This window comes from Python bivittatus, unplaced genomic scaffold (assembly GCF_059951505.1).
Source record: "Python bivittatus isolate LINGU-HERP-01145 unplaced genomic scaffold, Pbiv_v1 ctg000670_np1212, whole genome shotgun sequence".
Classification (NCBI taxonomy): Eukaryota; Metazoa; Chordata; class Lepidosauria; order Squamata; family Pythonidae; genus Python; species Python bivittatus.
The window spans coordinates 2,297,274-2,323,957 of NW_028277094.1; the positions used below are offsets into that span (position 1 = coordinate 2,297,274).

General features: G+C 43.9%; 1 protein-coding gene across 1 annotated transcript; it reads left to right on the forward strand.

Annotated features, from left to right (window-relative positions):
• The first annotated feature begins 3,982 nt into the window (after nucleotides 1–3,982).
• FAAH2 (fatty acid amide hydrolase 2) lies at nucleotides 3,983–25,138 on the forward strand. The gene is made up of 11 exons (XM_088151578.1): nucleotides 3,983–4,204; nucleotides 8,960–9,042; nucleotides 11,173–11,309; nucleotides 13,153–13,362; nucleotides 15,290–15,409; nucleotides 18,210–18,345; nucleotides 18,641–18,758; nucleotides 20,749–20,868; nucleotides 22,034–22,145; nucleotides 22,400–22,594; nucleotides 24,064–25,138. The coding sequence occupies exons 1-11, from the start codon at nucleotides 3,983–3,985 to the stop codon at nucleotides 24,237–24,239; spliced, it is 1,629 nt and encodes a 542-aa protein (XP_088007704.1). The 3' UTR covers nucleotides 24,240–25,138.
• The last annotated feature ends 1,546 nt before the right edge of the window (nucleotides 25,139–26,684 follow it).

The window sequence follows — 26,684 nt, forward strand, 5'->3', positions numbered from 1 at the left end:
TTGGATTATGAAACACAGGGCAACACCTCACCCGGGCTATCGGACAGTCTGTAGGTTGTGGTTGTGAACCTTTCTGCTCCTTCGGATTGGGGTGGGGTGGCAAAGTTGTAAATGCAATGGATGAGGCTTACCTGGAGGCTCACGGCAAAGCTCTACCTCTTGATGACATTACTCTGCAAGACCCCTTTTACATGCCTGCACTGGATACCACGACAAGGTGGAGCGTGCCCAGTGACATTATTGTGCATGCTCAGATCCTTGCTTGGAGGCAAAAAACAGGTCAGATAGCCTGGCTGTTTTCTGCTGGTAATTGCCAATTACCGGATAAGAACAGACCAGTTGCAGCTGCTGGCCTGTTATTTGCCGACGAATAAAGCACCATTTTAAAAATGTTGTTTGCTTTTCCTTCTTTTCTTTCCATTTTCTGGGAATTATGTCAATTGACTTCACTGGCTACAGTGCAGGCACCCGTGCTTGTTCCATGCCCAAGCTTCATTGTGGCCTTCTCCCATCCTGAGGTTCTTCCAGATGTGTTGGGCCGTGTGTTTGAGCCATACTCAAAATTCAACCAGCATAGCCCTCAGTCCTGATGGCTGGGAATTCTAGGTCCTGTAGTCCCAAATCCTTTGAAAGTCTCCAGGTTGGAGAAAGGTGCTCTCTGGATGGTGGTTGGAAGATTAAAGAAAAAAAGAGCGCCATGAATGATAGAACAAGGCTACCTGGGGCTTTGACCCAAAGCGTTCCAGATGGAACACTTGCTTGCTACCATGCTTTTTTCTCTTCAAGGAAAAGGTGAATGCTGAACTTCTGGACAAAGGTGGATTTTTATTTCAGCAATGGGGAAAGACAGAGTTCAAAATAAGCTATTGCCTATTAACAGATAAGGGTATTTTAATTTGAATATCCATGACCTCATGAGATTAGACTTGTTGGCCAGGTTCAAAACAACTATTGCAGTATGCTAGGTTGACTAGGGGTCATCAGCATTTACAGAGCACTACTGCAAAACTGATTATCTATTTGCTAAGCTCAGATCCCAGATTTCATGCTGGGAAGATCTGATGCTCTTCAGAAGCTTCTCTTCCCAGACCATCAGATGATGCCCTACAAAATCTTAAACTGCTCATTCTGATCTTCATTTTCAAAGCAATCACCCTCCAACTGGAAACTACCGTAGAACCTACTAAGAGAATATGAAGTGTAGGAAGAAGTCCACACAATGCTGCCATCATGTGGCACAGCGTCATCAGTCAAACAAGACCTTCATGGACTGTGTGTGAGTGGCACGAGCCCCAAGCTCACCAGCCACAGTTGAGCTAAAGTATCTTGCAAACACAGCCCAAGGGTTAGTTTGTGGCTCAGAGGTCAGTGCAGCTTAGAAAAATAAAATAGATTGAGTAAGCCAAGTCGAAGGTAATCATGCAGCAAGCATGACGCATGAACACAATTTGTGTAAGAATCTAGAGATACCTGCAGAACCTGCTGCAAAATTTCATCACATTGTAAATGTACATGGCCAATGATAATAATGATGATGATATTTATATCCTGCCTTCTCCCATCCTGTGCCATACGTGTGTTTTTCTAAGAAGCTCCTCTCAATAGCAGTTCTTCCCCTCCCTCCCTTCCATTGGAATGTTATACACCTTTAATCCAATTGCCTTCCATAGCAACAGAGCCTCCATTTCTCATTGCTGGAACACAAGGTACTTCTCATGTTGTAGGAGAGCTCTGTTGGCCTATGGTGGCAAAAAAATCAGAAGGAGTCCTTCTCAACAACCAAATTTTATTAAAAGGCTAAGATTTTACAAGCTGCAACTCATTTCATCAGAAACAGAGAGTGGCTAGCCCAGCGTTTCTCAACCTTGTCAACTTTAAGATGCGTGGACTTCAACTCCCAGAATTCCCCAGCCAGCTGGCTGGGGAATTCTGGAAGTTGAAGTCCACACATCTTATAGTTGACAAGGTTGAGAAATGCTGAGTTACACTGATGCGCTTCTGAGTGCTCCCTCTTTGGGGCACATTCCATCTAAGATGAAATTTTAGGTGGTTGGAGACATGACTTGAAGAGAAATCAACCCGTGTCTGAATTTCTCTGGATTCTGGAAGGAAGGGCTGTACAACAGGGATTGCATTAAGGTTCCATAGCAGTTCAAAGTAAGAGCACAGATGATGATTATGTTGATGATGATGATAATTTTATCCTGCCTAGATATATGATATATAGAATAGGTAGGTAGGTAGGTAGGTAGATAGATAGATAGATAGATAGATAGATAGATAGATAGATAGATAGATAGATAGATAGATAGATATAGATAACTCAACCCTTTAGGCTGAAAATGGAAAAAAATGAACTGGTGATTTATGGATTTGCTAATTTAAAGGGGTTGGCTAGGGGAAGAAGAGAATAATGATGTGATTTTAATGAGGGAGGATAAGTTTGTTGTAACTACTGTAAAGAAGATTGGAAGTCACTTCTTTATAGAGCTTTTATTTTATTTTATTTTCTATTTCTATTATTTCTTTTCACACTGCCTTACTTTTTCAATTCACATGACTCTTTTTCTTTTCTTTAATCTTATTTTATACCATGTCATGTTTATCTTTTCTCTCTGAAATTTTTTTAAAATAAAAATAATTTTAAAAAATGCATGTACAGTATCTCTTCCTCTTCCGCTGGAAAAGCTGTCACTGCAGTTTATCTGCCATCCAACAGAAAGTCCAGGCGAATCATTTGTCGTTTGCACTTTGCAACTTCCTCTCACTCGGTGCCGATGCAATCACCTGGAAAACAATCAAATGCTCTATTTGCACAGTATTTCTCACCTTACTTGGGCGGATATGTACGATAGAGCAGGAGGAGAGCCATGTTAGTCTATGGCAATGTTTCTCAACCTTGGCAACTTTAAGACGTGTGGACTTCAACTCCCAGAATTCCCCAGCCAGCCATGCTGGCTGGGGAATTCTGGGAGTTGGAGTCCACACGTCTTAAAGTTGCCAAGGTTGAGAAACCCTGGCCTTTGGTAGCAAAAAGTCAGGAGTCTAGTAGCAATTTTTCCCCCTGTTTCTGTGCCTATGAGTTAGGGCTCAACAGCTTGGACTAGTCCCCCAAGTTTCCTTGGCAAGATTTCGGAAATGGTTTGCCATTGCCTCCTTCTTCCTAGGGCTGAGAGAGGGACTGGCTCAAAGCCACCCAGCTGGCTTTTTCCCTAAGGAAAAACACACCTTCTCCTGGTTTCTAGCCTGGCGCCCTAACCACTCCACCAAACCCGCTTTCCGGCTAACCCATTTGATGAAAAGCCCTAAATTTTCACGAGCTGCAGCCAGCCTCCTTCCCCAGATGCCCAGAGCTGCCAGGACGCGGATGTCTCAACCGCGGTAACTTTTAAGAATCGAGGACTTCAACTCCCAGCATCCCCCAGCCAGCCAGCATGCTGGGGGTTGAGTCCTGGGAGTTGAAGTCCGCCCCTCTTAAAGCCGCCGCAGCTGAGAAACCCGGCTCGGCTGATGGCCGACGCTGGAGCCCATCTCCGGGTTTCTCAGTCACGGAGCCCCAAACGGTGGTCCATCCGCTCCGTGCGCCTGAGCGACGGCGCTGCAGCTGACGCCTCGGAATAAAAGGCGCGGGGGGGGGGAATAAAAATTGCTACAGAGCCTGGATGCAAAATAAGCCTAGAGCCGGGGAGCGCTGGAGGGGGGCTCTCGGACGCCGTTTGGGCTGGGGGCATTTCTTGGAGAGCTCCACCCAGCTCGGGAGCGGCGCGCCGCGGCCGTTCTCCGAGGCGGGGCTGGCCGCAGCCAAAGCCGCGGGGGTTCCCCGGTGCACGCCTCCCCTGCAAGTGTTAACCGGGCCGCGGCGCTTCCCCCGCCCCCTTCCCGCGGCGCTTCCCCGCCCTGCCTTCCTCCCGTCCTCGCGTCTTCCGCCCCGACTCGCCGCTCGCCCGGCCGGCCGCCCGCTCGCTCGCTCGCTCGCCGGGCCATGGCGCTGACGCGCGCCGAGCGCTGCCTGGCGCAGCTGCTGCGCTGCCTGTCGCGCGCCTTCCTGCTGCTGCTGAGCCTGGCGATGCGCGTCTCCTACTGGCTGCGCTGGGAGGCCGAGGGCGCCCGCGGCTCGCGCCCTCGGCGCGCCGTCCCGCCGCCCGATCGGGCGCTGCTGCTGCTCTCCGGCGCGGAGCTGGCGCGGCTCGTCCGCCGCAGGGAGGTAAGGAAGCGGGGGCAGCCGGGGCCCGGCCAGGCGCGCGCGCCTCGTCGGTGTATTCCCTTGCACGCCCGCCCGTATGAAGAGCGTGCCCTCCAGGGAAAGTCAAAGGGAAAGTTTTTCCATACAGCGAAAGAAAAAGAAGAGAAAAGATGCAAGGGAAGGAAAAGATAAAAAAGAGGCGCGTCTTTAGTCGTCCGTTTCTACCCCTTGGGAAGGTGTTCCAAGAGCCCCGCTCCGCCCCCCCGTTCCCCGCTCCTGTTTGATCCCAACAGCAATCCCGGGAGGTGGGTTTGGGCTGGGGGAGAATAACCTGCCCAGGGTGATCCCATCCTGTCCTTGGATTTGACCCGTGCAGGCGGGATCCTCTCCTGCTTCCTATTTACTGTGTTCCCCGTAGGTGGAAAGAGCTTATCTGAGCAGCTCTTTGCAGTCTGGTGTACAGAGGCCCTGTAGTTGGACTACAGCTCCCATCGGTTGGCAAGCACATTTAGTGGCGATGGGAGAGGCGATCCAGCAGGGTTTCGAGTAATGTGTGTTTGTCCAGCCCGGATATCTCACCAAGCAGTGATCCCACTTGAAATGTCTGCCACTTCTGAACCACCCTGTAAAGTTTTGGGATGCCTGGAAAATGGTGGAAGTTGGGAATGGTACAGAGAGCTTGTCTGATCACACTGAATGATATTCTCTGCCTCCCGGTCTGCATCTGGAATCAGTGGGTGGGGGCCTACATTAAGGCCAAATCCATGAGGATAAATATAACCAGGGCTTATATCTTTCATTCTAAAAAATCTCCCTTCCCCTCCGCCTACATACAAATCCCTAATCTGGGATTAAGGAGCAAACATCCCAGTTTCTGTAAATTAGAGATTTGCCAGTCCTGAAGAGATGACTAAGCAGGTCTCAAAAATGTCTTTAGGAAATCCTGCCATAAAATTCACTCTTCTAGATGCATGCAGTTTTTTTCCTGGTAAGGGAAGTCAGGCTATTTGGACCCTGGCGATCTCTTTTTTCTAAAACTAGAATTTTTGCCCTTAGGGGGATTGCATTACCTGTTTATTGAAGCCCTGTCTTCCATGTATTGATCCTCCTCTCTACAGCAGCCTTCTGTCACCTGAAATACTCTCTTTTTAAAATTATATTTATTGAAAATTGTCATATAATACTTAATAACAAACCAAAAGAAAACAGAAACAAAACAGAAAAGAAAAGAAAAGAAAAAGTAAACCAAAGTTAAGAAACATTCAGATGACTTCCAACCTTCTTTTCAACAGATAATTACATTCTTATTGTCCCTCCTCCCTCTTCAGTATTTTACAAGTCCCTTCACCCCTTCATTTAGTCCCCATCTTTCTTAGTCTTCAAATCCATAAATCATCCATGCATTTCTTTTCTTCTTTCAGCAAAAAGTCCATAGGAGGCTTCCGATCTTTCAAAAAAGTTTTTGTTTTTGTTCTCTGACCAAACAGGTCAGTTTTGCCATTTCTGCAAATGACCTGAAATACTCTCTAGACTTTGGTGCACTAAGAAATGAAGGCCATACATCGGAAGAGTGACCTAAAGCAAAGGAGTCGATTCCCTTGCCTTGGGCTCCTAAACCTTTTCCTCTAAAACTTCAGTGCTCCTCTTGCCTCACCACTGGGCTGAAAAATCTGATTTTGCGTAACTGTCAGAAGGGAAAGGGAGCAGTGAAATTGCAATAACAAACAACACTCTCCTAGGCTAAACTGATTTCCTCACTCTGCATGGGAAAAACAGGGAATTTCAGGTCCCTGAAATTAGTAGAAAGTACTCCTAAGTCCCTTCTGATAAGAACGCCAAGCTTGAAAAGCTTAGCTTTCTTACAGAAAATATCTGAGCTCGGGGCAGGGGGAAAAACCCTGTGTTCTAAAAATAAGATAGCCCTATTCTAATCCTGCTGAAGTCTGGTTTCTGAAAATTAAATCTCAGGGCCAAAGAATTTAAAATGTTCTCTTTTTCTAGCTCTGGAAAGCATTAGAAGGAGGGTAATAAGGCATGGGAATTCAATCTTCTGTTCCTCTTCGCCCGTCACACACACTTTAAAATAAATACTCTGCCCCTTATAGGTTTTATTTTACCATTGATAGGGGCAGAAGGGGAACCCTGTTGGGTTTAACGTCCCTTATTCCACCACGATCCAAGAGCAAAAGTTTTGAGCTACCTGATTTGTGTGCACAGGTTTGTAAACATCATACTGAGGTCTTCTGAAATTGCTCAGTCAGAATTCCAAAGAGGTTTCATGGGCACATTCCTTGCCACCTCCCACCCCTGTGTATCCAGTTCCTTGTTTCTTTTGTAACTGAACACTTTATTTATCGTTTGTTTATCTATCGAACACTTCAAAACTATAAACAACCACAAAAGAGAACCTGAAAAAGAATTAAAAAATGGTCCCTTGCTAAGATGGGCCTGATCTCCCTAGAGATTTGTGTGTAGCCACGCTACCTAAATATTGACTCCTGCTAATTTAATTTGAGAGCCTTCTGGTGTCCCTCTCAAGATCATTTTACATCATCTGGGTTAAAGGGAATAAACTGGGGTTTAAATCCTCTTTAAACATGCTGAAAGGTCTCACCTCTTACCCCTAACAGTATTGCACTGATTTATTTAGCAGAGTTTTTCCAGCAGTTTCTTATCTCACGCCCAAAGAGCAGGAGAGCTTTTACTCAAGCTAGGTTTGATGTGTGGCCCTAAGAAGGAAAATTGAATGGTGCCCCTAAGGAGGAGCATCTTTGTCCCAATCTGTAATGGTATGCCTGTGCAATTGCAGGTGTCATTTGGCAGGGCCTATCGCTGTTGTATTGTGTATCATTATATACAAAGAATGTCCAATATTGGAGTTTAGATTTATTTTTCCATGATCGTTTTTATGGTAGGGTAGGTTGTTGGTCTTTGGCCATAAATAAACTAAACTTTCAACTTACAGGAAGCCCACTAGCAGGGAGCAGTGGAACAATAATCCATTCTCATGGTTCTTTTCCCCCAGTAGCTGGGTTTTTACAGATATGTTGCTTGTAATCCTGGGAGATCCATACAGCCATGATTTCTCCCACACATTGATAGATATGGGCCAGTACCAGTTTGAGGCCTATGAGCAACATATGGGCAATGCCAACTGTGCTTTGCAATATCTGAGTCAGGCTGTTAATTGTTTAGTGCTAAAGTTCAACTCTTTAATCATGTTTCAGCTGAACTGCCTTTATTTAGTTATGCGCAGCCGGTGGCTTCAAAGGATCGTGTAACTTAGCTATCTGTAAAAATAGCACAGGCTATGTAGGACGGTTTATAGATTAATTGATTAACTGACTTGAGTTTCGGTCCACTAATTTATATTTATTTATATTTATTTAAAATTTCACATTTGTCATCAGCCATCTCCCTGGAAGTGACTCTGGGCGATTTACAGGCAAAGAATAAATATTAATTAAAATACAATATACCAATAGTCCTATGAATCATAAATATCTTCCAAGGTTGATGGTTCCTGTAGGCTCTGAGCTGGCTTACAGAGTGCCAAACATAGGGTTGAGAACATCACATCACTTCAGTCAGCATACAACCCCAATGCCATTCCAGGGGTAAACTAAACTCTCACATCCCCCAAAGCCTTCCCAAAGAGCCAGCCTTTATTTTTATTATTTATTTTATCAACAGTATTTCATTGGTTTCCAAGCCGCCTCTCCTGCCAGGGCAGGTCACAGACAACAATGTAATAAACCCATTTAAAAAACAGGAAAGAAAAAGAAAAATCTGGAATAGGGGTATCAGGATAACAGCTCACCCTGGAGAAGCTTCAACCACAGATCCAAATATCAATCAAACTTGAAACAGGGTCCCAACTCCCCTGCTTGACAGTCTGCTGAAGAATCAAAAATTCTGAAAGCAAGGATGAGGCCATATGGATTTTGGGGGGAGGCTCTTCCAGAGGCCAGGGGTGGCCTTAGAGAAGGCCCTTCTCTGAGGCCCCATAAGATGACCTTGTTTTATCATTGAGACCTTTACAGCCCTTTGGAAGCCCCAAAGATGGGGAGGACCAGAAATCTGGGGTAAGTTCTTCCACAAAAAGGGGGCAATCACTGAGAAGGCTTCTCCCCGAGTCCCTCTGGGTGGCATTCACTCAAGGAAAGGACCCTCAGCAAACCCTTTCTTCCTTATCTCACTGGATGGGCAGATTCAGCTTAGAGTAGGCAATCATAGATATCCAGGCCTTGAGCTATGAAGAACTTGTAAGGGAGTAGGTGTACCTTGAATTGTACCAAGACGCCAACTAGTAGCCAGCACAGCTCCCAAAGTAGAATTGTCACATGGGCAAATATTGATATCCCAATAGCTGTATGAGTAGCTGCAGGCTGAGCAACTGAAGCTTCCTCATGGTCTTCAAAGGCAGCCCCTTGTAGAGCAAATTGGGTCAGTCCAAACTGGATGTGGACTAGGCTACTGTTGAATGTTGATTGGCAGAGCATTATCATATGCCTGGCCTCCCTTTTTGGGCTAAATATAAAGTATGAGGTTTCCTTAGAGATCTCCTTTGACCAGGAATATATCTTTCCTAACTTTGTATTCCATCTTCTTCCAGGGAGCTGAGGTGCTATATGTAGGATGGGAGAACCAGAAGGGGTCTTCTTTAGAGACTGAAGACTAGCTTTCTGGTGCCTATGATAGACAGTAAGGATGCTTGCTGTAAAACCCAGCCTGGAAAGAATTTATTTCATCAAAATGCATTTCTGTCCCTCCCAGGTGAAGTGTGTCGATCTTCTTGAAACATACATTGAGAGGATCAAGCAAGTGAACCCACTCATCAATGCTGTTGTTAAGGACAGGTAAGCCAGCAAAACTTCAACTTTCTGTCCAACAGGTTCTTGGCTTCTGTCTGGGAGAACAGAGCAGCCAGGTGTGACCTCCTGGCTGAAGCCCTTCCCCTGTTCTAAATTCTTGCTGTGCCTTGAGAATTCTTCCTCCCCAACTTTCTATTCCCATGCTGGGATTGGCTACACAGGCCTAGCAAAAGTAATTCTTCTGTAGCTGTTCTCATTCCAAGCAGAGTCATTCTTAAACGACTTTCTTACCATTTTACCGATCTTGTACACCCTGTACTCAAGCTAAAAAGATAGGAGCTGCGGATGGGAAAGATGAGGGTGGGAAAAGACACAATGTTCAGTTGAGCAGCTGGCCCAAGATAGGATCATCCTGTTCACCATCTTTTACCTGAAACATCTCACAGTCAAAACAGACTTGCTTTTGAATAAAGCTATATTTCCCACAAATGTCCTCACTGGCTTAATCTATTTTCAGAAGCCCTGTTTGTACATAAAGTAGGGCTACGATATCTGGGTTGCAAAATTCCACAGTCCATTAGGGAGCAGCAAAAAAAAAAGAGCGAGAGAACAGTGTGCAGCCCTCCGACGGTCATTCAGATTTTTTCAGCCCAGATTTGGTAGGCAAACAATGACTAAAAAGCTGATTTCATTGTGACATAGGCTAAAAAGGAACAAAGGTTCAGTTCGGTGCTCCCTGCTTCAGATTGCAAAGTTCTCTTCTCCTGTATCTTCTGAATTCTGTTAAAATGGGAAGTGCTTAAGATGAAATAGGCGCCTGGTATCTCCCATATAACAGAGGCAGTTTGGTGTAATGGTTAAGGCATCAGGCTAGAAACCAGGACGCCGTAAGCACAAAGCCCTCTTTCTCAGCCCTAGGAAGGAGGGAGCGGCAAACCACTTCTGAAATGTATTCACGTTATTTATCTGTATTTCAAATTTGGACACTGCCCATCTCACGAGAAAGTGACTCTGGTCAAGAAAACCGCAGGGGCTTCTCCAGGCAGTTACCAGGAGCCAACACTGACTTGAAGGCCTGCATGCATGCATAAATGAATAAATAAATAAATAAAAATCTCATATACATTCATGATAACTCATAATTGTTTGGTTGAGTAAGTTCTAAAGCTACGCACCATCTAATTACCTTTTTCAGCAGAGGGCAAGCACTGTGTGTGGATCGGTCAATCCATGGGAGAGCAAGTGGAAAGGGGCTTGGGTTTGCCTGTCTGATCTGGGAAGCCTGCTAGGGGTTTTGACCCCCTAGCACAAGGGCTTGGCATTCTTGCCAATGGTGAAGCAGGGCAGTATTTGTTCTTTCCTGTTTTTCTTTTCTTTTTCTCATGCCTCCTCCAACACTGTAGCCCCAAAGTAGAACTTCAGCTAGTGAGAACTTCAGCAGGCATCATCAGGGGACTGCATCGGGGTTAGCCAGAGCAGTGATGGGCACTGCTTATTTAGCACCCCCAGTAGCCCCTGGAAAGAGTGAGTCTGGTATTGTGTGGATTTTTAAAATTTTGTAGGGTTTGGGGGGGTTCAGGAGCCAAAAAGGCCCCCCTGCTATAGCCAGTAAAATCAGTCAACGTAACCGGATTCCCAGATTTTTTTTTTTAAATCCATGCAGAGGTCAGCATTTTGTCTTTTTAAGTGGGGCTTTCATTATTTCTTGCCAGCAAAAAACAGTCCAACAGCAGCTGGCTGTAGCTGGTCGGCTTTTAGAAGATAACTGGTCATTAAACACCCCCCCCCGGGCCTGTTTTTTGCTGGCAAGCAAGATCAAGCACATTCATGGTGCCTGAACATGTCCCATGATGTTGCTATGCAAACCCCACCCCACAGCAGCGTCATGACCCAGATATCTAAAGGAGGGGCTTGCCTAGTGATGTCACTGTGGGGGTGGGACTTGCCATTCCTTGCCCCACGTTGCTGCAGAACGCCTCTCTAAGGAGCTTGTCTTGCTGCTTTAGGTCCCCAGATGCCAGACAGGCAACATTCTGGCCCCGCCAACTCCAGGGATATCAGAGTAACCATACTTGCAAGCTGCTTATGAAATCCCTGGGTTGAAAAATATAGCCTGCTCCTCAACTAGAGACATCTGTTTTTTCCTCCCTGCTCTTTCCCTACCTATCTGATCAGGTTTGAGGCTGCCCTGCAGGAGGCCCAAGCCATTGATCAGCTGTTGTCCGAGGGACAGGAAGATGAAGAGTCACTTCAGAAAAAATTCCCCTTGCTGGGCGTTCCTGTCACCATCAAAGAAGCCTTTTCATTACACGGTGAGTAGCTGGATTTTGGTGGTTTCCTTCCACTGTTTTTCGACTTCAGTCTTTAGCCTAGAGCAGTGTTGTCCAAAGTTGGCCACTTTAAGACGAGCGGACTTCAACTCCCAGAATTCCCCAGCCAGCATGGCTGGCTGGGGAATTCTGGGAGTTGAAGTCCGCTCGTCTTAAAGTGGCCAACTTTGGACAACACTGGCCTAGAGGAACCATGGGGAGAGCATCAAAACAATCAAAATGGTGGCTGCCGCATGCATTGCGCGCATGAAACACGTAGAAAAGATGCAGGGCTTTGATTCGATGTTCATGTCCACCATCTGGACTCTGGACCATCTCCCACAGTTGTTCCTGCCTAACCTGTCCTTCTTCATTGTTTTTTTTTCCTTTGACCATTAACATGCCTCTCTCCCTTTCAAAGACGCGTAGGAGGCATCCAGCACGATATAAATAGTGTCTGCCTGCCTTGCTAACATTTCTGTACTGTTCCACGGCTCAGAGCAACGTACACAGCAAAAGAAAAAACCCAGAGGATTAGAAACCACACGACAATAAGAAACAATATTCATAATTGCAGTAGCATTGGCCAACAGGTGTACGTACCAATTTTTGTGGGTGTTATTTGAGTATCTTTATGTTTCGTAAAACAAAAATTTAATTAAAAAAAGGAAAATTTAAAACATTAAAAGTACAAACTAAAAATACAAACCGAAAAGGAAAAGGGAAAAAAATCTATCTTATATTTTATACTTATCAATAGTCACTGATTTCCCAGTGAATTCACTACTATAATATGAACCACACAAGATGTTATTGTAGGATATCACAGAATCTCTGCCATGCTAACACACATTGTTGCATCCTTTGATTAATAGAAAATACTGCCTTTTCCAAAACAGATAGATCATAATGTAAAAATGAAAAAACATTCCTTAAAAAGGGAAAACTTTTTACGTCGGCTGTGATACACGGGTCGTAAGTGGAGGGTGTCAAGAGCTCTGTGCTGATAACATGACTGACAGCTCCCCAGGAGCGCTTGAGAATCCTGAGTCTAACGTTCTGCAGGCAGATCTTTCTAAATCAGTGTTTTTCAAACTTGGCAACTTTCAAATGTGTGAACTTCAACTCCCAGAATTCCATGCTGGCTGGGGAATTCTGGGAGTTGAAGTCCATACATTTAAAAGTTGCCAAGTTTGAAAAACACTGTTCTAAATCAACCATGTTTCCATTCTTATTGCTGGCTTGTGTGTGTGTGTGAGAGTGAGTGATTGTGCCTGTTCCTCTTAGATCATGCACAAACAGTGTCTTCCTTTGTAGCCTCCTTCTGAGCAAGCCAGCTATGCCAAAAGAATGCGTTGGGAAGATCAAGAAAAATTCCACCAAATCTCCAACATGTCTTCCTCTTTACATTCTCTCTCTTTTACACAAAGACAGACAGGGAGATTCTCTTTGTGGAACGGAAGGAAAATTTCCAGTTCTAGAATTTAGAAGGTCAAGAAAGGGGGGAAGGAAGGCAACAACTTAGAAAGTACTTGTATTTTAGAATTTCTCTTTCTGGGTTGACAATTTCGCTGGTTTGGATTAGCAGCAGAAGAGGTGGTCGATTGCTTCAAATAGTAATACGAAGAGGAGGTCAGAAATGGTTTCCTAACATGAGAAGGTCCACAAAAGAGAGGAAAGGATTTTGCTTGTTATTGGGTAATTGTGCCGCACTGAAGTGTGAAGCCATGTTGCTGTTTGAACAACGGTCTCCCTGTTTTTAGCTTTTCAGGTTTCCTTGTTTGTCGGTTTTTGGGCCGTGGGAAACTCTGACCTCTTTCAAGCCTTTGTTTCTGCACCTTCATAGGAATGCCCAATACCTCTGGACTGGTCAGCCGGCGCAATGTGATCTCCGTGTCGGATGCTGTCGTGGTATCTCGGTTAAAGCAAGCAGGCGCTATTCCTCTGGGGGTGACCAACTGCAGCGAGCTGTGTATGTGGTTTGAGTCAAGCAACTGTGTGTATGGCCGATCGAACAACCCCTATAACCTTGACTGCATTGTAGGAGGCAGCTCAGGTGAGTGGGTTATGGATAACCACATTCTTGATGAACTGGATGAAACTGGACATCTTAACCCCCCAAGTCAATAAAAGAACTTTGAGCAGAAAGTCACCGCTGAATATGAAGTTGCTGGAAAGCATGGGGCTTCTTCAGCTGGTTTTGAGAGAGGTCTGGTTCGCACAACATGCCACACCAGTCATTTAAGTCAATGTTTCTCAACCTTGGCAACTTAAGACGTTTGGACCAACTCCCAGAATCCATGGCTGGCTGAGGAATGCTAGGAGTTGAAGTCCACACATCTTCAAGTTGCCACGGTTGAGAAATAAGTTGCCAAGGTTGAGAAAATGCTGGGAGTTGAAGTCCACACATCTTCAAGTTGCCAAGGTTGAAAAACTTATAGTGCTAAACTATAATCAGATTTGTTTGGTTTTCTCTGAGTGGGCTGTGCAAACCCAACACTGGAGTTGATCCAGTAAGTTCCACCACTAAAACAAATCGTGGCTGAATGTAATGCAGGAACCCACTCAATAAAGTGGGTTGCGTTAGGGAGTTGGCAGCCACCTAAATCAGTATCTCTCAAACTTGGCAACTTGAAGACGTGTGGACTTCAACTCCCACAATTCTGCAGCCAGCCATGGATTCTAGGAGTTGAAGTCCACACGTCTTAAGTTGCCAAGGTTGAGAAACATTGACTTAAATGACTTTGTTTGATTAGGGAAAGGACAACAACTATTTGACTGGAAAGCACAATTTGACTGGAAATCCCTTATGGACTTTTTGCTGAAGCAAGAAAAAAATGAACTTGTGATTTTTCTTTTTAGATTTTTTATCCCACCTTTATTATTTTTATAAATAACTCAAGGCAGCGAACATACCTGATACTCCTCCCTCCTCCTATTTTCCCCACAAGAACAACCCTGTGAGGTGAGTTGGGCTGTGAGAAAGGGACTGGCCCAAAGTCACCCAGCTGGCTTTCAAGGCCAGACTGGAACTCACCATCTCCTGCTTTCTAGCCTGGTGTCTTCACCACTAGACCAAACTTGCTCTAAAAACATGCAGATCCAGCTGAGTTATGCAGGTTTTACACACACCCGGCTTGTGAATTTATTCAGGTCAGGGTTTCTTTCCTGCGCGTGTATATGCGCAAAACACTGACCTAAGTGAATTTATTATATTCATACACACGAATTTATATACACACATACACATTTATTATTAATATTTTTCATTTATTATTGACTGATTGATTGATTTATGGATTTGATAATTAGAAATGGTAGGGAATGGAAAGAAAGCAATTATGTGGTAACCTTAGGGTAAAATATAAATGTACTTGTAACTGCTTTTAAGAAGATCAGAAGCTGCTTCTTTATAACTTACTTTTCCTTTTCCTTTTCCCTTTTCCTTGTCCTTGTCCTTGTCCTTGTCCTTGTCCTTGTCCTTGTCCTTGTCCTTGTCCTTGTCCTTGTCCTTGTCCTGTCCTGTCCTTTCCCTATTTCTTTCTTTGCAATTTTTTCCAAATACTAATACTTTTCTTTACTTTCCTTACTTTTTTATTTCAAAATGTATATTGTTTTAATTCTTTAAAAAAATTCTTTAATAAAAATTGTGTGTGTGTGTGTGTATCTGTGTGTGTATCTGTGTGTGTGTGTGTGTGTCTGTCTGTCTGTCTACCTACCTACCTACCTATGAGAGAGGAACCCTGACCTAAATGAATTCACAAGCCAGGTGTGCATCTGTATAACCTGTATAACTCAGCTGGGCACTGGATCTGCTTGTGTTGGCAGGTAAATCATAGACCGGGGGAGGAACACAGGCTTTGAAGGAAGCTGTTGCCACCGCAGAGTGGTTTATCTGCTCTTTTCAGAACAGATTCTGCAGGCCGGTCCATTAGCCTGATCTGCCCTTACTGCAGTGCCAATCTGGCCTTTGTCTTCCGCAGGAGGTGAAGGTTCCATCTTAGCAGCCGCTGGTTCTGTGATTGGGATCGGCTCAGACATCGGGGGCAGCATCCGCATGCCCGCTTTCTTCAATGGCATCTTTGGGCACAAGCCCAGCACAGGTACTGCCTGGTCTTTCCCCCCAGAAGCAGTTCTAACTTGTCACTACAAGAGCCAGTGACAAGCTTTTACCGTGTTTGAAAATGGGATGATAACACCCCACGCACATGAAAAGCATCCGTGATGGTGTAATAAAGAAACTACATATACATTACAGGGATTAAAATAAACTAAAGAAAGGGAGGCAAAAAGAAACGAAGCAAAAATATGATACTAATATAAAATTAATTCAATCCTTGACCTTAGGAAGCAATCTAGGCCCCGTGGAAGCAAATTGCTCCATTTGTAGAGTGTGAAAGACGTGTCAAAAATTGATGAAGAGTCAGTTACGGGCAATGGATATCTGGACACGATTATCTTTTAAGGAGCACCTTAACTTAATTTAAACACACTTCTCCTTAACGGTCAAAATTATTCCTGTCGTGGGCAGAAGATTGATTGAATTTTGCTTGATCATTGGCCATTGAGGGGAGAACATTTTGCTTTCCTTTCTTTAAACAATCAAAACAAGAACAACTAGTTTATTTATTTTGTAGATGTTGGAATTGTAATGATTTGTTAAAAGAATGTTTGGGTGTTTTAATACACGTAAACCGCTATGAGTCCAATGGTAGTTGGCCGTATAAAAAGGTAATGAAGGAAAAAATAATGGAAACCTCATGTGAGTGTAGGGTTGGGTGGGGCTTTGTGTTTGCAGGTGAAAAAAAGCTTTGGTGTATGGAGGGGCATATGACCGCTGTCTGTGACTCCTGAAAATAGAAGAGAATGGTGTCTTTTCCAAGGATTGCACAATTGCATTTGATCTAAGGAGTTGCAATGAAGGAGAAAAGCAGGCACTGAAGGAAGTAAAAGATATGGAGGAATCACAAATGCCGATGAAAAAGTTTTTCTTTGGCGTTTTGGAAAATGTGTTGCTTTTTCAAGGGCACCGTGAAAACAGAAACAGCATGAAAAAGGGCACTAAAACGACTTGCAACATGCTTATAACAATCCTTGCGGGCATTCAAAATAATTCAGTAAAAGTCTAGAGGAAAATAGCCTCAAGTTATAGAAACCGGCAAAGAAATTATGTATTAAAAATTTTCTTTTTTCCGTTCATTGAATCCAAGTCTTACAGACCAGAATGTTGCTAGAACGAGCATGAGAATTATTGGTAAGGAAGATTCACGTGCTTAAAGTACGTGACATACGCTTATCTGTATTGCAAGCAAAAAAGAGACAGAGAGGCTCCCAACGAAGATTAAAAAAGTAAATAACAAAACCACAGAGTTGCACCTTTGATTAAATAGCTGCACCCAGGATTAAACAGCTGCATTTCATTTAAGGAGTTGCAGACAGATGCTGGGAGCAGGTGCCCGCAGGTCTGAAGGCATTTGAATCGAACTATTGCACAGCCTTAAGAAACTTCTTCTACTTCTTAAATTAGTCTGTTGCAATCCTTGATCTATAACAATAGCTCAGTATGGTGCATGGCTTTTAATAGGCAAGAGCAATTGATTTTTGCCCCCCAAACTTTTAGTATTTATTTACCTCTGTTTGCAATTACATCTTTCCTTGTCTTCAATATTTTTTTTTAAGAGGGAGGGGTAGAATAACAATTTCCATAAATCTGATGTCTTCTTAGTGTAGGCCAGCGTTTCTCAACCTTGGCCACCTGAAGATGTGCGGACTTCAACTCCCAGAATTCTATGCTGGCTGGGGAATTCTGGGAGTTGAAGTCCGCACATCTTCAAGTTGCCAAGGTTGAAAAACACTGGTGTAGGCAGTAGTTCTGAATCTTGTAACTGTTTCCTGTTAAGGATTATTGACTCATAATGTGCCTTGTGCTTTGCAGAAAGGTCGTATTAAAAGTGCAACCCATCCCTACATGGGTATTCACAATCTAATAGGCACGATACAAGAGGAAAAAGGAATGTGGAGGGAAGAGAAAAGCACATTTCAGTGCAGGTGTACCTTCCCATTCTGTGGTTTGTTTTATTCTCATCATGATATTTATTCCTGAGAGGCAATAAATGGTGCCCTGCAGTTTCACAATAATCAAAATTGTAGCATTTCTGGCAAGAATTGAGTTGGACCAAGAGACAAACTTTTGGAAAAGCTATTTATATTGTGTACGTGATAGTATTAAGTATCCTCCTTTATTAAATGCCCCTTCATGGCTCTTTTTGAGTTTCAGGTCAATACATATGTTAGTATGACTCTAGGGAAAAACACATCAATTAAAAATGTAACCGTAATGCTGAATTGTACTCCAGAAACACGGGATTTGACATTTTATGAATATCTTTGGTTTTTTTAAGCCTGCAGTTCAGCAAAAGGCTATATAAATTGAGTACATGAGTAAATATATAAAAGGAATTATCTTACATCAGTGAAAAGAAAATAGATGAAAAGGAATTTCCACTCCTGATGTTACGGAGGGTTTTAAAAATGTATTCTTTATCCTTTTTTTGAAATGTCCCTATATTATATAAATGTTCAGATGGAGCAATCCATTTCTGTATTGGTCTAGAATTACTGAAAGCTTTGAAAAGATTGTGCTAATTCTGTATTAAAATAATATGGACGTTTTTTATTTCTTTACTTTTTGCTCGTTTTAATCACTATGACATAGAGTTTTAATTGCATTATCACTGTTGGATGACGATGATGATGATGATGATGATGATGATGATTTGCATATTCTGTTTTGCTTGCTGTATCTCACCAAATGTAAAAAAAAAAAGCAACAGCTAATGTCAGCCCAGGAGAATATGGTTTGCCATACAGAACTAAACTCAGTGCTTCTGTGGGTTTCTGTAGGTGTGGTGCCCAACAATGGCCAATTCCCTGATGCTGTGGGTCCCCGGACCGACTTCCTGTGCACGGGACCCATGTGTCGTTATGCTGAAGACCTAGAACTCATGTTGAGAGTCATGGCTGGAACAAACATTTCCAAGTAGGTGACTTCTGTTGATTTGTACTGCCTCAAAGAGACCCAGCCTTGTGTCGAAAAACATATTGTAGTTGGCATTTCGCATCAGTGTCGCAGCTATTTTGTCACCTTGCTTGAAATCTTCAGGACAAGGATGATGTTCCTACTAGTTTTAGAGCCTTAGCTGTCATTGATTATATTATCAAGGAGCTGGACTAACCTAAAGCCAAGGGTACAGATTTCAGTTGGGCTCTTCTAAGGTAGGATAGGTCCCCTTGTTCTTCACTGCTGCCTTTTTATCTTATTCCTTCATCTTCAGACTGAAGCTGGATGACGAGGTATCCTTGCAGAATATAAAGTTTTATTCTATGGAACACGATGGAGGATCCGTTTTCATCTTCCCAGTTGAGAAAGAGATTCTTCAAGCTCATCGGAAAGTAAGAAGATGCTGCTCTTGGTTGCTCCCAAACTTAAGTGCTGTTGTGGAAATTGGGTAGCAGTTTAGGTCAATGGCAATGTAGTGAGCCGAGGTGAATTTCATCTGTGAGTTCTCTCTGGTAGCCCAGTAGACCTGGACTGTGTCTTGTGGAGAATCGTAAGAGGGCCTGTAGCTCAACATGCTGAATCACCAGTTTTGTATGCAGAAGGTCCCAGTTCAGGTCCAGGCATCTCTGAAAGGAGAGGAGAGACAGTTGGGCTGACACCTGGAAAGTCACTGTAACTCAAGAAAGAATATACTATGCTAGAAGATTAAGACTTGGTGACCTGGTTTAAGATAGTTCCTAATGAAAGGTTCGTTTGAGATAAAATGCAGTGCTACTGGGGCATAATGTCTGCGGGTCTGACTTGGATCTTGTGACTGTGGCCTTGCCAGAACAAAGTTGGATGCAATATTTGAACTAAAGGGATGTTTGCTTAATATTCTCCTGAGTTCTGGGACTCGGATGTCCTGGAGCACACTGGTTTAACTGGAGTTGCACTGGAAACATCAGGTGCATTTTCTTCTCTCCGTCACCATTAGGGCTAGTTCACAGATGCGTACCTTTTGTTCAGTGGAGAAAAATGCTTGGGGAGAAAAAAAGAGTAAGAGACTTGTAGACAGAGTATGTACATATTTGTATATACATATTCTGTCTTGTCAAGTTAGAATCTCCAAATAGAAGAGGTTGTGAAGTTCAAGACTGCCCCATACAGACAGAACCACAAATACATGATTCACATATGTGCATATATGAATCTGTGGGAGGTGACAAACACTACTAGTCTCTTCTGTCTCTAATATAGGGATGGGCAACCTGAGTGCAATTGCTGAAAGCAATTTTCTGCCATTTTGAGTTGGGAAACACATGGAAACTGAAGCATGAGACGTAATATAGGCCTCTTAGGGTTCAAAGGAAAGAGAGTTGGATGGCGATAGGAGGTGGGAAAATCAGAGTTCAGAACTAGCCTCAACCATGAAAGCTCGTTGGGTGATTTTGGCCCAATCCCTCATTCTCCACCAAAGTTACTTTACAGAATTGTTATTGTGGGTATGTATGGGTACGATTGGAAGGGTTTGCTGCCCTGAACTCCTGGAAGAAAGGTGGGATATATATCTAAGAATTAAATAAAGTAAGAAAAATATCAAACTCACCCCAGCAACTGCAAGGGGTGGGGGTGGGGAGCAGGAAGAAAAGAGGAGAATGAAAATCCTGATCCTGCCCCCCATATATTATATTGTATTGCATTATATTATATTCTTATACACACACATAGGTAGTCCTCGACTTATGGCCATTCATTGAGCAACCATTCAGAGTTACAACAGTGCTGAAAAAATGGACTTATGACTGGTCCTCATGCTTATGGCTGTCACAGCATCCCTGCAATCACGTGATTGATTTGGGCCCTTGGCAACTGTTGTGCATTTATGACAGTTGCAGCGTCCCGTGGTCACATGATTGCCATTTGCGACTTCCCAGCCGGCTTCTGACAAGCAAAGTCAATGGGGAAACCAGCAGGGAAGGTTGCAAATCGTGGTCATGTGATGTTTTGCTTAACGACCATGGTGATTCGCTTAATGCCACAGCAAAAAGGTTGTAAAATTGGGTGCAGTCATGTGATGCCTCACTTAACAACCGCACCACTTAACAATGAATTTTCCAATCCCTGTTGTCGTTGTTAGTCAAGGACTACCTGTTTAGCACACTGTGGCCTGTAATCACCGCAATAATGCTGGTTCTACCTTGGCCACTTCTGTCCTGATGGAATTTTCGTAATTCTGGGTTGCTCTCCCATGGCTGTAAAATCTTTGGAATTTTTCTTCTTTCAGGTTGCTGGGTCATCCTTTAGTCAGCAGACCTTCCACTCCTTCAGTAAATAGTGTAAAAAGTTGAGACAGAAGCTGATGGCTCTTTTTTGTTCCTTATTCTCTTTGCTGTGCTGAAGGTGGTAACGCACTTAAAGACTGACCTGGGGGTTGAGGTTGAGAGTGTGGCCATCCGGAAAATGAAGTATTCCTTCCAAATTTGGTCAGTCATGATGTCTTCCAAGAGTAGTGATGGTCAGGTATGTAAAATGCAAATCTTCCCTTTTTCCCAAGAGCAGAAATCTAGTGGGGACAGCAGAAAATTCTTATCTGTTTCCGGTCCTCATGGTTTAGAAGGAGGCCCCGAAGTCAGAGTTGATTTTTTAGGCTTTTTAAAGATATTTTTGGCCTTCTGGAACCATGTCCCACTCAGACTGTTGCAGAACCGCAGCTCTCCAAAAATAACAAACTAAAATATGGGGCAAAATATTGGAAATTAGTCATCTTATACAAAATGTGGGTTTCTAGGCACTGTGCATGAGTCAAAAGGCGAGCACAGCATTCTCCTGCAAATGACATCAGGAAGGTATTCACGGGGGAGGACAAAAGAGCGATCCGTTGTATTTTCACGCCATCATGCTCTGCAAGAACTCATGGCAGTGTACAATTAAAATCAGGAATCAATAGAACAATAAATCAATAAATCGACACAATATAAGGAAGAAAACAACTCTGAAGACTAATTTTGTTAGGCATCCAGTCGCCAGATCTCAGCCCCCAAACATCTTTCTGAATAGCTCCACTTTCAGTGTCTTCCTGAACTTCAGGAGGGAGAGTGCTACCTGGGTCTCCATGGGAGGCTCTTTCAAAGGGTGGGTGCTGCTCCTAAGAAACACGTATTTTTCTTCCTTCTCCAAATGGCTCATGGGAGAAGAATCCTCAGTACCCCACAGGGGATGTGTGCACATGATAGGTTCCATTCGAAGCAAATGCTTCTGCAGCTACTCAAGTCTCAAGTCATGTAGGGTTCTACAGATAAAAACCAGCACTTAGACTTCTACCTAGACGCCTACTGGCAGCCAATGTGGAGGCTCCAAGAAAAGTGTTATTTGTACATAGCAGCTCTCACCTGCTAACATGCAAGCTGTAGTATATTGTCATAATTGCAGCTTCCAGGTAGTCTTCTGAGTAGATTTCCTAATCTTTCTGAGGTTTACTGGAATGTGCTCCACAAAGAACTCAGCCTAGCGTTCTATGGTCCTTTTTAGGCAATTGGTAGTTAATTGTCCTCTGAAAAGTGAGACCAGAGGTCGGATACAGCTGCAACTTTCCATAAAATGCTATTAAGAATGGGGAGATCAGCCAGAAGGAGGAGCTGTCCCAGAGATCTCTCCATCTCAGTTTCTTTGTCCATGTTGTCTATAGGAAAATCAAACCTTCACTGATTTGCTTGGAGACCACGGGAAGCCAGTGTGGCCATCATGGGAGCTGGTGAAATGGATGATAAGAAAATCTTCTCATACGCTACCAGCCATTGGTAAGAACTCAAGACCTGAGAGAGTTCTTAATATTTGTACCTTGCTGTTTCTACTTTTTAAATCTGAAGATTTGCCCTGGGCAAGGTGGACCAGGAGGCTTCCAAGATCCTTTCCATCTCTTAAGATTCTATGATCCTAAGTCAAGTTCTTCTACTCAGTTGTACAATGGTGGGAATTGCACACCCAAGATGTGTAGCACCGTTGGTTTAAAAATGTGCAAACAACCTAACCCTCAACATGTTTTTCTCCCCAGCACTAGGAATGACAGAGAAGTTCACAAACTACAACTCCAAGGTAACTGCTAAGCTAGCAAGCATGGCACAGAGCCTGCGAGCAGAGATGGTGGAATTATTAGGAGAGGATGGTGTCTTCTTATACCCTTCACACCCTGTCCTAGCTCCCAAGCATCATATGCCCCTGGGGATGCCCTTCAATTTTGCCTACACAGGTAAGAAGCTCCCATTCTTGCTTGAATTATTACTGTGGATGTAACACTGTTTGGGAACGCCGCCACTGATAGATAGAAGAGGACAATTTGAAGACATACAAGTCTTATGTTATCATGGGGAAACAGAGGAAGGGGTGGAAATGGATGCCCAGAAGCAAGTACCATTGCAACAGTAGGCATTCTGATGTAATTAAACCTGAATGAACAAAGGGTGTGGGAACTCTGGTTGCTCCAGACACTTGGAAACTGATGTGGAAGAAGAGCTTTCTAATTAAAGCAGCTATGTCCTGTTTCAAGGTTCTGTGTGAGCCTAAAACTAAAGAGGCTGCTTTAAGAAGTAGGCTCATTCAAGCAAGTCCTTTTTTTTTAGGCTGCGCAGAATCCTGGAAAAGGAAGTGGCTGTTTTAATGACAACCTATCCTCCTGGGAGGTCCGAAGCTCTGCTTAGTGAACTGTGTCCAAAGTGGCTGTAGATGTAGCAGCTGTTAGGGCTCCAGGGAGGACCTGAGTGTTTCAACAGTGCCTCCTCTACAGACTGTCTCCAATCCAAGAGGGTTTCTGATAGCAAAGTGGGTAGACACACTGGTTCCCTTCAGCCTTTGGGCTGTTGCAGATGGGAGCTGGGCCAAAATATTTGGGGTTGCCTAAGAGTTACTGCACATGCGGCATGAAACTTGATTTCTTTGCAAGTATACACTTCTCCTGGGCTTCCACGTACATCCAGAGGAAATGCAGTCTAATGTATAATGCAGTCCCACAGCTCTGCTGCTGTATTCATTGGGGTCCCGTGGAGAAAAGAACTAGCCTGGCTAGAAATTATATCTTCAGTACTAATCGTGTAAGAGTATTGGCAGTTTCTGAGCGAGCAGGAAGGATGGTTCAGAAGGTATCTTAGAATTTATCAGAAACTTCACCCAGGTGAGCGCGATTGAAGCCCTCTTTTCTTCTTTTTCTTTGTTCCCATCTGGGTTTGTTATTTCTGCCATCTTATTTTTTGTTTTCTGTTGTTTCAATGTTTTTAACCATTTGTAAACCACCCAGAGTCACTGGGAGTTGGGCAGCATACACATTTAATCTGTCGTCGCCGTTATTATTATTATTGTTTGTACCAGGGCAGAACTCAACCCTCTTGCAACACTGCCCTCTTAGAAGAGACTTAGATTTCCTCTGATCTCTAGCAGTCCTCAGGTCTTTCATGCTGGATGCTGGTTTATACAGTATTCCTTGCATTCCTGCTTTAGATAAGTCCAACAAGGAAGGCTGGAATCTTCCAGCTGTCTGTATCATGACATCATGTCTAAACAGCGATAGCGAGCTTTTTTGCTCTAAAACCACATTGATCTCATAATCCTGGAAAATCCCTTTGGAAGTTTCAGTTGTTCTGACTGATTTCTCTTCAAATGCTTTGTTCTGGTTTTACGGAGAAGTGCTTCTAACCTCTGACCTCTCTGCTGTCTGTTTTCTTTTAGCCATCTTCAATATTCTGGGCTTACCAGTGACCCAGTGTCCTCTCGGCCTGAGCAAGGATGGACTCCCTTTAGGCATCCAGGTGGTGTCAGGACCCCAGAATGACCACTTGACCTTGGCCGTGGCACGATACTTGGAGAAGGCATTTGGAGGCTGGGTTCCCCCTGGCCCATCCTAACACGTGTTTCCTGGGACCTGGAGGCAAAAGAAGCAGAACGCTCCCCCATCTGTGAAATCTAGGGCTAGGTGTGTGTGCCTGAAGTTTCGAAGGGCCGTGTCACCTTTCCTCACCCATGCAACCCAAGGGAATACATATGGGGTAATGAACTTGTCCACCAAGTTAGGTAATTTCTCCCATGCAAGCGAAGCTAAAAGAATGAAGGAGTCAGCTGGCTCTCTTCTCTTTGACTTCCTTGCTAGATTTAGGGGAGGATGGTGTCTCAGGGAAGGCAAGGCTGAGAGCAACCCTGATGGGAGTTGTGAAATGGTCCTTTTTCCCCTTTCGTATGCTGTTTTTGACAACAGCATTGGTAGAGTAGGATTGGTGTCCCCTGCTTCTACTATTTTCTGCTGCTTAGAAATCAGTTTAGACCAAGAGGGATTTTATGGAATTGCATTCTTCTGCTAGAAAGAATAGGAGAAACCAAGGTTCCCAAGTCCCTCTCGGTTTGCACAGAGAATGAGAAACAGCCCTGGGACCAGACAGCTTGGCTTTGCTTCATCTTTTCATGGACTTCTGCTCAAGCGAGGGTTGAGATTGATGGGAGCTGCCCCGGCAGGTACCAAGCCCACTGAAAGACACATATTGATAGGCTCAAGAAAACTTCTGGTGGAGTCTGATGTGTCTCAGTGCTTCTGCCAATGCACTTCCTGTTCTGTCGCTATGGGATGGGGGTCTTTAGAATGGTGAGTCCGAGCCATGCTTTGTGTTGGCGAAATGACTTTTTCCTGTTGATGCTTGATCCTTACTGCATTGCACCCACCACCCTCTGGATTGGGCTGCCTGCAGTGGAAAACTACGGCCTGTCAGTCAGTTCTCACGGGCCCAATAAAATGAAATATGTGTTGCTGTCCTGATACGTCAATAGAATGTAATGTATTGTCTGGCACTGGAGATCTGTAGTCTTGCTGATTTTTATTCGTTTCTAACCCCTGGCACCTTTGAACAGAATCTCATGCTATTACCTGTCATGCACGAAGTGGCCAAAATGTGCTCATGGATGAAGATGTATGTGCCCGTTCTCAGCTCTAGACCTGCATGAGAGTGTCCAGATGCATTTCCAAGACCATGTCACCCAGATGAAATGCCATCCAAACACTGACCTTTGAGCATTTCACACCAGGGGAGGCAACCTTCACAGGCGGGTTGGCCCATTTGGGATTTTGAGAGCGCTGTCACAAAATGACGGCCAGGGTGGGCACGGCCAGCCGTCGACCGCCTGCTTTCCAGAAGCCAAGCTGCTGATGTTGGTCACTTTGCCAGCAATTGTAACTGACCCCCTGCACTACGTCTTCTGCCATCGCTGCTGATTTTTATGGCTTTTTTTTTCTAGGCAGGTGAGCACAGTCCAGATAAAACCATAGGGTAGAGCCAGCCATTTTTAGTTTTTAAGAATTCCTAAGAGGGCCATGATTATAAATACGTAGTGTGATGCTTCATAGCATGTCAGTTTGCTCTTTTTAAAATATTTTTAAATTAGAGTCAAGTGGAGTATCCCCTGACCAAAGGATGCATTGCCAAATTTTCCAACTGTGAGAACAATTCTGCTAGGCGTGGTGCTATGACCTCCATATTATGGATGGAAAATGGAAAATAATGGCTTGCTTGCATTTACAGGGGGGCTGTAGCAAAATGAATTTGCTTGGGACTTGTAGATGAGTTTCCACCTTGTTTTATTTTGGCTGTGTTTTGTTTCCATGGAGAAGCAAGCATGGAAGGATGCAGAATCTGGCTGGCTTTTAAGGTGCTATGGAGCATCATTAATCCTCTCGTGCTTTTAAATATTAATAGACTCTAATGAAGCTGAATTGCCAACCATATGAAATACACTCAGCTCTTGCAGTCCTGTTACACACATTCCATGTTTACGGTGATTCATAGAAGATACATTCCTTTGCTAAAGCCTCAGGTCACTTCATACAAAAGGTTGAACACAACAAGTCTCCCTGAGGGAGACCAAAAGGAATATCCGCAAAGTTCTTTCAAATGATTGATTGATTGGTTTAACCATGTTTAAAGCCTGCCTTCATCCTAGCACGCTCTGGGAAAAAAGAAGCACAGACAAGAATTAAGTTAGCAGTAAAAAGCAATAACAAAGAACAGTAGCTGAAACTTCTGTGATAGCCACCCCATCTAGGGCCTGTGGTGGGCAGAGGGAATGGCCTGGAGGGAGAGAAGGAAGAGCCGCTACCAAGCCAACAGTCAGATAAAAGAATCCCATGTTTGGTGCAGAACTGTAACCTGAGAAAACGTCTCAGACCAGACCCTCCCTAGCTCTCATGAAGATAAAGGGGGGGGGGAGTGCATTCAGACTTGCAAGATTCTGTTACTATATCTTTATAATAAACATAATATTGGCCTGCATGACTTTGGTTTCCTAATCTGGTCTGCCTTGAAGGGCTG